Below are 12285 nucleotides of genomic sequence, written 5' to 3' on the forward strand. Positions count from 1 at the left end.
AATCTCCCCAAGAGCAATTTGTGTCTATTCCCCCTTGTCCTCTCCATTCAATTGACTACATTAAGACAACAACAGTAAAAAGTGCAATTGGGTTTCACAGATCAAGTATTCGTTCCCTGTACCTGAAAATGACAGTCAGCCGTCTGAAACTGAACCCTACTGCAAAAGTCTGCATTACTTATCTATACATCTAGGTATATATTAAGAAAAAGAAGCAGACACAGGAGCAGCCACCAGAAAAAACCCAAGATCAAGGGGTTCCTGTATCACTCCCCCAGCAAGCTGAAGGCAGTAGCTCAAAGGAAAAGAGTGAATGGGGGCAAGTCCACGCTCAGGGCAGCAGGTGTGGACCCTCCTTGCCCACCGCACCTTCCCGCGGTTAATATCAGGCTTGCCCGAGACAAGCTGAGGGATGACACGCCAAGGCTAGAGAGACAGGGAGCTAGTGAGGGCATTCAGGCTGTGTCTCTGAGATGCGCTGGGTTCACTGGAGCAGAGATAAAGTTGTACCGAGATGAGCTAGTGGCTACTGAGGTACTAGGAACCAAGAGGGGAAGACCAGTGAAAGACCTCAAAGGAATTAAGGGGTGTTCCTCTAAGGTGATATGGACAACAGCCCAGCTGAAGTGCCTCTGCACAAATGTCGTCTTTGGCATAGCAATTATGAAGTGATAGATTTTTTGATTCTTGGAGAAGTAAGGAGGGAGGTCAGCAGATCTGCCCCCTTGGACTTCTGGTTGGCAGTCTTTGGCCTGTTTAGGAGATGGATTGACAGGGTCCCTCAGGAGACAGTCTTGAAGGGCAAAGGAGTCCAGGAAGGCTGGACATTCTTCAAGGAGGAAGTCTTAAAGGTGCAAAAGCAGGCCATCCCCATCTCCCGAAAGACCAGCTGGTGCAGAAGACAACCAGCCTGGCTGAACTGAGCGCTTTGGCTGGAACTCAGAAAAAAAGGAGAGTTTATGACCTTTGGAAGAAGGGGCAGGGAAGTTAGGAGGAGTACAAAGGTGTAGTGAGGTTATGTAGGGAGAAAATCAGAAGGGCCAAAGCCCAACTAGAGCTTAATCTGGCTAATGAATAAAAGACAATAAAAAGTACTTCTATAAATACAAGAGCAGCAAAAGGAGGGCTAAGGAGAATCTCCAGCCTTTACTCAATGTGGGAGGAAACATAGTGACAAAGGATGAGGAAAAGCCTGAGGTACTTAATGCCTTCTTTGCCTCAGTCTTTAATAGGAAGACCAGTTGTTCTCTGGGTACCCAGCCCCCTGAGCTGGAAGACAGGGACAGGGAGAAGACTGAAGACCCCATAATCCAAGGGGAAATGGTTAGCAACCTGCTACACCACCTGGACACACACAAGACTATGGGCCTGGATGGGATCCACCCAAGGGTACTGAGGGAACTGGCAGAAGTGCTCACCAAGTCACTGTCCATCTTTTAGCAGCAGTCCTGGTTAACTGGGGAGGTCCCAGTTGACTGGACAGTAGCAAAAGTGACACCCAACTACAAGAGGGATGGAAGGAGGATCTGGGGAACTACAGACCTGTCAGTCTGACCTCAATGCCACAGAAGGTTATGGAGCAGATCATCTTGAATGCCATCATGTGGCACATATAGGATACCCAAGTGGTCAGGCCCAGTCAGCATGGGTTTAGGAATGGCAGGTCCTGCTTGACTAACCTGACCTCCTTCTGAGACAAGGTGACTCATTTAGTAGATGAGGGAAAGCCTGTGGATGTTGCCTACCTAGACTTGAGTAAAGCCTTTGACACTGTTTCCCACAGCATTCTCCTCAAAAAACTGGCTGTTCATGGCTTGGACAGGTGTACACTTCATTGGGTAAAACACTGGCTGGATGGCCATGATCAAAGAGATGCAGTGAATGGAGTTAAATTCAGTTGGTGGCCAGCCACAAGTGTGTTGAACAGTGCTCCATGTTGGGGCCAGTTCTGTTTAATATCTTTATCAATGATCTGGATGAGGGGATCGAGTGCACCCTCAGTAAATTTGCAGATGACACCAAATTGTGTGGAGTGTTGAACTGCTCAAGGGAAGGAAGACTCTACAGGGGGACTTCGACAGGCTGGATCAATGGGCTAAGGCCAACTGTATGGGGTTCAACAAGGCCAAGTGTTGGGTCCTGCACTTGAGTCACAGGAACGCCACACAACACTACGACTTGGGGAAGAAAGGCTGGAAAGCTGCCTGGTAGAGAAAAACCTGGGGGTGTTGGTCCATAGCTGGCTGAACATGAGCCAGCAGTGTGCCCAGGTGGCCAAGAAGGTCAACAGCATCCTGGCTTGTATCAGGAATAGTGTGGCTAGCAGGACTAAGGAAGTGATCGTGCTCCTGTACTCAGCACTGGTGAGGCTGCACCTCAAATTCTGTGTTCAGTTTTAGATCCCTCCATACAAGAAGGACATTGAGGTGTTGGAGTGTGTCCAGAGAAGGGCAATGAAGCTGGTGAAGGGTCTAGAGCACAAGTCTTATGAGGAGCAGCTGAGGGAGCTGGGGTTGTTTAGCCTGGAGAAGAGGAGGCTGAGGGGAGACCTTACCACTCTCTACAACTACCTGAAAGGAGGTTGTAGTGACGTGGGTGTTCATCTCTTCTCCCAGGTAACAAGTGATAGGACAAGAGGAAACGGCCTCAAGCTGCGCCAGGGGAGGTTTAGATTGGATATCAGGAAATCCTACTTCACTGAAAGGGTTGTCAGGGATTGGAACAGGCTGCCCAGGTTGGTGGTTGAGTCCCCATCCCTGGAGGTATTTAAAAGATGTTTGGATGTGGTGCTTAGGGACACGGTTTAGTGGTGAACTGGCAGCGTTAGGTTTATGGTTGGACTCAATGATCTTAAAGGTCTTTTCCAACCTATAGAATTCTGTATCTATGTATAATAAAGGTCCAACATTTTCTGGCATAAAAATGTCAGTTTAGTATTAGCTACACAACACCATATTCACAATCTTGTAAAAAGACATGTGACCAATGCATATGCATTTCTTTTAATCTGACAAAGTTTAATCATAAAATAAATTTTAAGTAAAAATGGTATTTTACTTTTGAAAGCTTCTGTTGCTCCAGGTGCATGGTTTTTGTCTGGGTGGAATTTCAAAGCAAGTTTTCTATAAGCCTTCTTTAGGTCTTCATCACCTGCATCCTTTGACACCCCAAGGACTTTGTAGTAATTTTTACATTTCTTTATACTGCAAAAAAAAAAAGAGTAAAATGTTGTAAAAAGAAAGATGTAAAAGTTGCATGTTAGAACACAACTGCAAATGAGATAACACATTGCACTGATGCAGCACATTACATCTCTCACTTTCAATAAAAAATACCAAAAAAAATCCACTTTAGAAACAAAGAATGACATTTTTCATAATAAACTCACTATTGAGCACAATAAACGTTTGTACTCAAAATTGCTTCCTACATACATTTATTTTACTACTTCTATTGTAGAACTACTAGAGATGTAAGAAAAGGTTTCAGTTTGCAATTTTTGTAGCATTTCCTCATCCCCAATTATATGAATGTTGCTGTTAATAATGCATAAAATGAAGATTCTAAATTTACAGCGCAAAGCTAGTGGGTAGGAAGGCCTGTTTTGACTGTCAACAGCAAATGCACTTTGGCATGCGTGGCATAAAACAAAACAAACAACACGTCCCTTTCTCTAAATAAAAGTCAATCATAGCAGCATTCCATCATTCACTTTTCAGGGAAATGAGGCATGTGAGAATACCTCCGCTGCTGGGAATGCACCTGGATTTTAAGAAACTTTCTGTGTTTATATAAATTCAAAGAAACAATAACACCTCCAGCTCATCTCAGATGTTCAATGTAGCATTTTTTTGAAACTCTGAAAACTCAGAAATATTCTTCATGGAGGCAGTCTCACCCAGACAGGAAAAGCAAAATCTGGAAATGATGTAATGATTTGGTATGCTTTACAATACTCAGAAGAGAGAAAGAGCAGTTATAGGGGACAGAGAGAACATTAATTTTATGTGGGCAGGAAGAACTGACCAAACCAATAAATACAGCTTAAAATCAAACCAAGTTACTTGGGTAAGAATTCAGAAACTTAGAAAAATAAGGCCGAATGACAAACTTGCATTACAGAAATGAGGCACACTGACATTTGGTACATACCAAAAGAAAAGTGCTGGTCTGTGCAAAAAATAGAAATTACCTCCATAAATACTTTAAAAGCTTTGTGCGAGTCTCTTCACATGGCTGCAACTGTGTCCACATTCTCCTCAATGCACAGATTTCTATGTAAATATGGGTTTAGTGTTACAAAGACTATGCACAGGGCAGCCAAATGGAAAAAAAGGGGGTAGGCGAGCCTTCGGCATTTTAATGAAAGAAGAATGGGTACCCTGTAATTAAGGGAATGTTTCAGAAGTACAACCACACCATCATGTGTGGTCCTTTATAGTTCACAGATTAATCAAATTGAGTTTCATTTGAGGGATCCCTTTTCCTGTGTCCAATAACATGAGCTCTTATGGAAGTCTCAGTGTAAAGCTCACGAGCACTGAACTGAATGTATGTAGGCAGCTGCAAAGATGAACACCCTGTGCAATAAATATAGCTCATTATATTGAAGTAACATTTAATAAGCTCCCGTTAGGAAGCTGAGATAGCTAACTAAAAACAACACAGTGAATCCATCATCAAGAAAGAATGGAAAGAAAATACATTAAATTTTACTCTGAACACTGGAAACTTTTGTTTGTTAATTTGTACAATGAGAAAAAAAATGTTGTTAGTGTACAGATCCCTTCATCCTCAAGACCTGGGTTAATTATGAATTGTATCAAGAACAGATAGCTTTATTTAAAAGTGTAACAGTACCAAATTAAGCTTTTATTTCAAGAAATTGCTATCTCAGCATCCAATCTAAGGTCCTCTCTTCAGTAATTCAGTATCTGAATTATCTGCTTGTGGACCAGACTCTTCAGAACTTTGACTGATACAAAATTAGGTAGTGAGTCATCAATGTTTAGCAAAGTTGTTATTTCATTAGCATTAAAACCACAGTGTTAAACGTTTGTTCAAGTGTTTTTAAGCACCATGCATCCTCAACAACTTTTTTCCCCAACTGCATATGGTCATTTCTCATGAAAGTAACAAACATGAAAAAAAACCAACCACAAAAGTTTACTTCTTTGCAGATCTGTCATGCATTTATTTCACAACTCTAGGATGCAGAGAGGAGAAAAATGGAAGAAAAAAAAGAACAACCCACAAAATGCCAACCTCTTCTTCTAACCCTCAGAAACTCAGCCAGAGTTTTTTCCCATTCACAACCAGTGAAAATCCCGCAGTGGGAAACCCTCATGGGAAAAGCAGGAACGGTGGGTATCAGTCAGAAACGGACAAATCAGCACATGACCCACCAGCTTCCGACACCACGATCTGCTTAGAGCCAGTGCATCAAAACAGAGCTACCTCCTGATAAGACAGTACTGGGAGAAATCGTGCCTTGTGGGTCATATAGTACTTGCCCTCCAAAGGGCTGCATGCAACCACCCTCCATGCAACAACTGTTCTGAACCTGGTCCACAAATGAGCTATTGTTATTTATCAAGAAACAAGAGTTCAGCTGAGGTATAACCCGTTTCTCCTTTCTCTTAGCAAGTCTTTGCTAGTGATTACTTTGTTAAACAAAAAATTCTACAAATACACAAGCATCTCTATTCCAACATTCCTGAATTTGTATGAAGCTATGATTTAATATTTCAAGCACATCTCATAGCAAATCACCCTCATACCCTGACCTGCTACCCTAGGCTAAATGGCCAGATTCAAAGAAGCCTTTGTGAATCTGTGACAGCCACCCCTGACTTCTATTCTCCCTTGTGTGTTCTCGTCAGGACAGGCAGGCTCACAGCAACACTGCCTGCAACAGACCTGTAACCAATCCTCCAGATCATTTACATTGCCCTCCTTTCTATTGCACAGGATCAATGCTGAGATACATAACCACTGTTCACTCTTTATCCCATTATCAGTTCTCAACTCAGGACTGGCTCTTACAAACTTCAGCAGCCAACATAAAATGCAAGTACTCTGGTGGATAGCCTGATGAGCACTGCTGCATGTGACTTCATGGTGAATCATGTGGAATATGCATATACATATGGCAATTCTGAAGAGTTCAGCAAGACGTTGGATTAGGCAGATCAAGCTTTAAAGCTAAAATACATTAAATGATTGTACATATGCACAGGGGGCAAAAACCATACCTAAGTCTGGAATTCTCAGCAATGACCTTGTGCTGTGAAGCCCTTGCTACACCCTGCCATTAGATAGCAGTTTTATACAATTGCTTTGCCACTTCAAGGCAAAAAGCATCTGGACTGTAAGTAGCTAGCATCTAGTTAATGCAAAGTTTCCTAGTGGGGGCAGTTCGTGACTTCCCAGGAGGTCCCTTACTGAGCACAATTCAGGGCAATCATTACAGAGTAATGGCTCAGTTTTTCCCCCCTCAGCAAAGCCCATGTGATTTTCATACCAAAACTTGTACTGCAGCAGCTTTGTACCAGGGATGATGGGACAAGCGAAGATGATGAGAAGGTGCTTTCCAATTAAACAAAATATCTGTTTGTGGTGCACTCCTGAGGGGCAAAATTTCAATGCATCACAAACTCAGCCTGGTAAGTCAGTTTATAGCAGGACAAACTACAGGATCACCAGGGCAACCCACCAGATCCTCGGGTCATACATATACTGTGCAGTCACCAAGCTTCTCAAACACTGTTGGATCACACACTGCAGCCCTCCTCCACCTTAAAGAGACAGGGATCGAGGGCTTTGCACAGAGATTGTCCAAGACTTAAGTCTTCTTCCTCCCAACTACCACTGTCCTGATGAGAAATTTCTCTCCAGCTGCTGGGAGCTGTTGGAAGCCATGTCCAACCTGATCCTTGTCCCTCAGCAGAAGCAGGCCTTTTTGGACATACTCCTTACCCCTTGTCTCAGGTAGACTGCTGTCTGACCATTCTCATTCTGCCAGATTCCCCCACCTGGAGCACTGAACTCTCCTTTGGGGATTTGTCATGGGAGGGCAGATGGATGGAAGGAACCATGCCCTTCCCACTTACCTCCTATTGCAGGCCACACAACACTGGCCAGCAGAGGCAGGGAAAAAAACTGAGTAAAACCAGTGGAGGTTTTGGAAAAGACTCATTACTGATATTAATTATGTCTTTTAACTGCATCTGAAACCCCTGTCCTACAGTGCTCTCAGCACAAACAGGGTTTTCCTGAGGCAGGGAAGCACCAGGGCAGCAGAGAGACCTGCCAGGAGCTGGCAGGCGAGGGCATCACCAAAGCAATGGTAGCCCCACCCACCCCCATAAAAAGCAGCCAGGGGAGCACCAGAGACCAGGACTGCCGCCAACAGAGCGTGGTGTGGCAGTTCATGTGGACGTGAGTGCAGGAAGGGTGTAGTCACCCCTACCAGCACAAGAGGTGAGTTCATTAGGTAGTCATCATCCTTTCAGTAGGAATTTAGCTGTGGTATCCACCTGGCAGAGAGCTATATCCTCTGCACTCATGAGAATGGATGTGGCAACCCAGAAAGAGCTCCCACGAAAACATGCCGCTGTCCAGGTCTCAGGCTGCAAGGACTGACAGAGGTAATGGATGGCAGTCATGAGAACAGCTGTGTGAGGGGTGACCAGGTGGACAACTTGCCCAGCATAGTGGCAGAGCTACCCAAGGAGGTAGAAAGAGTAAGAGAACGAGAGAGGCTGAAAAAGAGATAGATTGGTGGTGCCACGCTCTGCCCTCCCTGAAACAGACACAGGAGCAGCCACCAGAAAAAAACCAAAATCAAGGGGTTCCTGTACCCCTCCCCCAGCAAGCTGAAGGCAGTAGCTCAAAGGAAAAGAGTGAATGGGGGCAAGTCCACGCTCAGGGCAGCAGGCGTGGACCCTCCTTGCCCACCGCACCTTCCTGCGTGCCTCTGTACAACAGTAAGAGGCTCTGCAGGTGGAAGACAAGTCAACGGAAGGTGTCAATAACAGTCCATCTACACTAGCAGTGTTGCCAGGGACAGAAAGGCCTATCCCTCATACAAAAACTGCCTCCATGAGGAAGAGAAGATGGGTTATAGTTGTAGGTGACTCCCTTTGAGGGGAACAGAGGGCCCAATATGCTGGACAGACTCCTCTCGTAGGGGAGTCTGCTGCCTCCCTGGGGCCTGGCTTAAGGACATTGCTAGGAAACTTCCTAGCCTGATACGGCCCTCAGACTATGACCCATTACTGCTCTTCCACTTGAGAGGTGATGAAGCTGCAACACACAGTCCGAGGGCAATCAGAAGAGATTTCAGGGCCTTGGGACGGCTAGTAAGGGACTCTGGAGCACAGGTTATTTTCTCTTCTCTCCTTCTAGTTGCGGGCAGCAACCGTGGAAGGAACAGATGCACCCAGCCTATTAATGCATGGCTCTGTGGCTGGTGTCATTGCCACAGTTTTGGTTTTTTGGAAAATGGGATGGCCTACACAGCACCAGGCTTGCGGGTGTCTGATGGGATTCACCTTTCCCAAAGGGGAAAGAGGGTCGTTGCTGATGAGCTTGCAGGGCTCATTGACAGAGCTTTAAACTATACTTGAAGGGGCAGGGGGTTAATATCAGGCTTGCCCGAGACAAGCTGAGGGATGACACGCCAAGGCTAGAGGGACAGGGAGCTAGTGAGGGCATTCAGGCTGTGTCTCTGAGATGCGCTGGGTTCACTGGAGCAGAGATAAAGTTGTACAGAGATGAGCTAGTGGCTACTGAGGTACTAGGAACCAAGAGGGGAAGACCAGTGAAAGACCTCGAAGGAATTAAGGGGTGTTCCTCTAAGAAGGTGGTATGGACGACAGCCCAGCTGAAGTGCCTCTGCACAAATGCACACAGCATGGGCAATGAATAGGAGGAGGTGGAAGCCATTGTACAGCTGGACAACTATGATAGAGTTGCCATCATGGAAACATGGTGGGATGACTCACACAACTGGAATGCTGCAATGGATGGCTGTAAACTCTTCAGAAGGGACAGGCAAGGCAGGAAAGATGGTGGGGTAGTTCTGTATGTTAGGGGGTGTTTGGATTGTCTAGAGCTTAATGATGGTGATGATAGGGTTGAGTGTTTATGGGTAAGAATCAGGGGGAAGGCCAACAAGACAGATATCATGGTGGGAGTCTGTTGCAGACCACCCAACCAGGATGAAGAGGCAGATGAATTCTGGTACAAGCAGCTGGGAGAAGCCTCACGATCGCTAGCCCTTGTCCTCATGGGGGACTTCAACTTGTCACATATCTACTGGAAATACAATACAGCCAAACAGTCTAGGAGGTTTCTGGATTGTGTGGAAGATAACTTCCTGACACAGCTGGTCAGGGAGCCAACTAGGGAAGGCGCCCTGTTGGACCTGTGTTCATGAACAGAGGAGTACTTGTGGGCGATGTGATGGTTGGAAGCCATCTTTGGTATAGCAATCATGGATAGAGTTTTTGAGGCTGCACCTCAAATTCTGTGTTCAGTTATGGGCCCGTCAGTACAAGAAGGACGTTGAGGTGTTGGAGTGTGTCCAGAGAAGCTGGTGAAGGGTCTAGAGAACAAGTCTTATGAGGAGCAGCTGAGGGATTTGTTAATCTGATAAAAGCTGTTGATGCTGACCTAATCTGAATTGTAAATTTGAAAAGTGAAAGAAGCGCCACAGCAGTAGGATCGCATAATTTTGTAGTCACAGGAGAACCCATGGTGGTAGCTGGGTTCAACAAATGGGGTTGTTTAGCCTGGAGAAGAGGAGGCTGAGGGGAGACCTTATCACTCTCTACAACTACCTGAAAGGAGGTTGTAGTGACGTGGGTGTTCATCTCTTCTCCCAGGTAACAAGTGATAGGACAAGAGGAAACGGCCTCAAGCTGCGCCAGGGGAGGTTTAGATTGGATATCAGGAAATCCTACTTCACTGAAAGGGTTGTCAGGGATTGGAACAGGCTGCCCAGGTTGGTGGTTGAGTCCCCATCCCTGGAGGTATTTAAAAGATGTTTGGATGTGGTGCTTAGGGACATGGTTTAGTGGTGAACTGGCAGCGTTAGGTTTATGGTTGGACTTGATGATCGTAAAGGTCTTTTCCAACCTATACCATTCTGTGTAACTATCTGAAAGCTGCATTTCAAATTGTTTTGTTGGTTTTGCTGCACTTAAGGCACTGCAGTCCCTAGTGCTAACCTTCTTGCATATGTAAATTCCACACGGCTGTTTCTTTTTAAAATTGCAATTTACATATTACTTGCTTAAGACAGCCACTTTTGTACTGAATGGACTTTTGTGCTGTTTATTTTTGGCTTATGTGAAGTTTGGTGCTTTCACTGTTGATGTGTTTGGGGTTTTGTTTTTTTGGTGAATTGCTTTTTTTGTGTGTTTTTCATTCCTGGTTGGATCACTTCTGTATCTGAATTGCTATCTAATTATTTGTTGTTTGGCTAATTTCTGTCCTTGCTGAATTGTTAGTCCCTGCCAGCGCTTTGACACTGTCCTTCTGGTTAACAGATTTGCTGGCTGTTTTAGGAGGGCACATTGCTGGGTGTTCCTGAAATAATATCTGACTTTTAGAGAATAGATTTCTCAAACAGCATGAGGGCGAGCAATGGCCTACATTCATCCACAATCTGTTGAGAGGTATCTCATCATGACTCGCAAAGCTCCACTATCTGAGCTTGCAGTTGACAAGCCACCTGCAGTAGAACTGATCAGCCAGATTCAAACTGCAGCAAGAGCCAATTCTGCCTGACACTGGGCTCCTCTCCATGCTCTGACAGCTGAAGGCAGAGGAAGCCCTTCAGGTCCTGAAATGTCTGCTCTCGCCTGCAGAAATTCTGGGGCTACCACCATGGGTTCTCCTGTGACTACAAAATTATGCGATCCTACTGCTGTGGCGCTTCTTTCACTTTTCAAATTTACAATTCAGATTAGGTCAGCATCAACAGCTTTTATCAGATTAACAAAGCCTGTCAGAGATGCTTGCATTTCTGTATCAAATACCTGCAGCGATCCATAGCCATGAAGTTTTGAGTATGACTAGGTATTTCAAAGGGCCTTCCAAAGCCTCTGTCTACACGCATACGGACAGCCCAAAAAAGAAATACTTCAACCGCAATCTCAAAAAGCTTGCAACGGGAGCCACAATTATTTCTCCCAATAGTAATGTGAACTGAGCAGCAACATGAATGTTAGTGACAAAGAACTGAGCAAGAGAAAGCTACGCTGACTTCTGATCCCAGAGTGGAGCAGAAAACCACAGTAAAAAGCAGACCAACTTCTACATAGGTCAGGTTTCCAGTGATGCCAGAGAGCCTGATGCAAATGGCATCTTGCAGCTGAATTGGGAATGTGCCAGTCACAGTTTGGATGATGTAAGCGTGGTCTGCAAAAAGTGCTGTATATTGGAAAGAGAAGGTCACAGTGTTGTCGAGGAACCTGAGCTGGTACCAGTATACCCCTTGTTTCTGAAATGAATGCACCAGAAGTTTCAGATATCTGTTTTACTGATAGATTCAACAATATATTAGGGTGCTAGTCTCAGTATCTTGCTCTTGGATGTACCTGGTCAGTTTTTTCTCCTGTGTATATTACATGAAATAGTCAAGGCTGTGTTTACATCAGCATTCTTTTCTCCAGATTTTGTTTAAGCTTTTGTTTTAGCTATAAAATGAGTCAATTAAAGACAGGAGCTTTCTGGGAAAGCCCACCATATCTTCTGTGCCACTTCTCCATGACAGGTTCTATGACTTATTTCCACCCTGACTTTCTCACCCATTCAACCGGACGTTTCAACAATTCACAGTGGTTCTAGCAGCCTAATTAAAGCCATGCCCTGATTTATTTGCTTTGTGTTTTATCCTCTCCCCCCATTTTAGCCCATGTTGATTGCTCTTATTATTCCACTTTCAGTTAATTATCTTCTTGACCCTATGTTAAAAAAAGTAATGCTATATCTGTTTTTGCTGCATTTGCAGAAGTCTTAGCAGAAGGACTGGAAAAAGTCAGTCACACAACTTACATTCCTTCTAGTTGGATCCATGAAATGTCTAGAGGCAATTTTTTTGTTTACTCCGTGAATTCAAATCAAGTTGCTGATTATTCTCGACCCCTACTGGATGACATTTCACATAGAATCACAGAATGGCAGGGGTTGGAAGGGACCTCTGGAGATCATCTTGTCCACCCTCCCTGCTTTAATCCTGCCTTGCAAGGTTCCTACAGAACTCATGTCTCTATT

At 44.8% G+C, this 12285-nt stretch overlaps 1 protein-coding gene across 7 annotated transcripts in view; it reads right to left on the reverse strand.

Annotated features, from left to right (window-relative positions):
* DNAJB14 (DnaJ heat shock protein family (Hsp40) member B14) overlaps positions 1 to 12285 on the reverse strand; it is a 34803-nt gene that overhangs the window by 12019 nt on the left and 10499 nt on the right. For all 7 annotated transcript variants that reach the window (XM_064450004.1, XM_064450005.1, XM_064450010.1 and 4 more), the window contains one exon: positions 3058 to 3203. In XM_064450004.1, coding sequence (XP_064306074.1) covers positions 3058 to 3203 — 146 coding nt within the window. The remainder of the gene's footprint in view (positions 1 to 3057; positions 3204 to 12285) is intronic.

The sequence above is a fragment of the Phalacrocorax carbo genome, chromosome 4, assembly GCF_963921805.1.
Source record: "Phalacrocorax carbo chromosome 4, bPhaCar2.1, whole genome shotgun sequence".
NCBI classification, from domain to species: domain Eukaryota; kingdom Metazoa; phylum Chordata; class Aves; order Suliformes; family Phalacrocoracidae; genus Phalacrocorax; species Phalacrocorax carbo.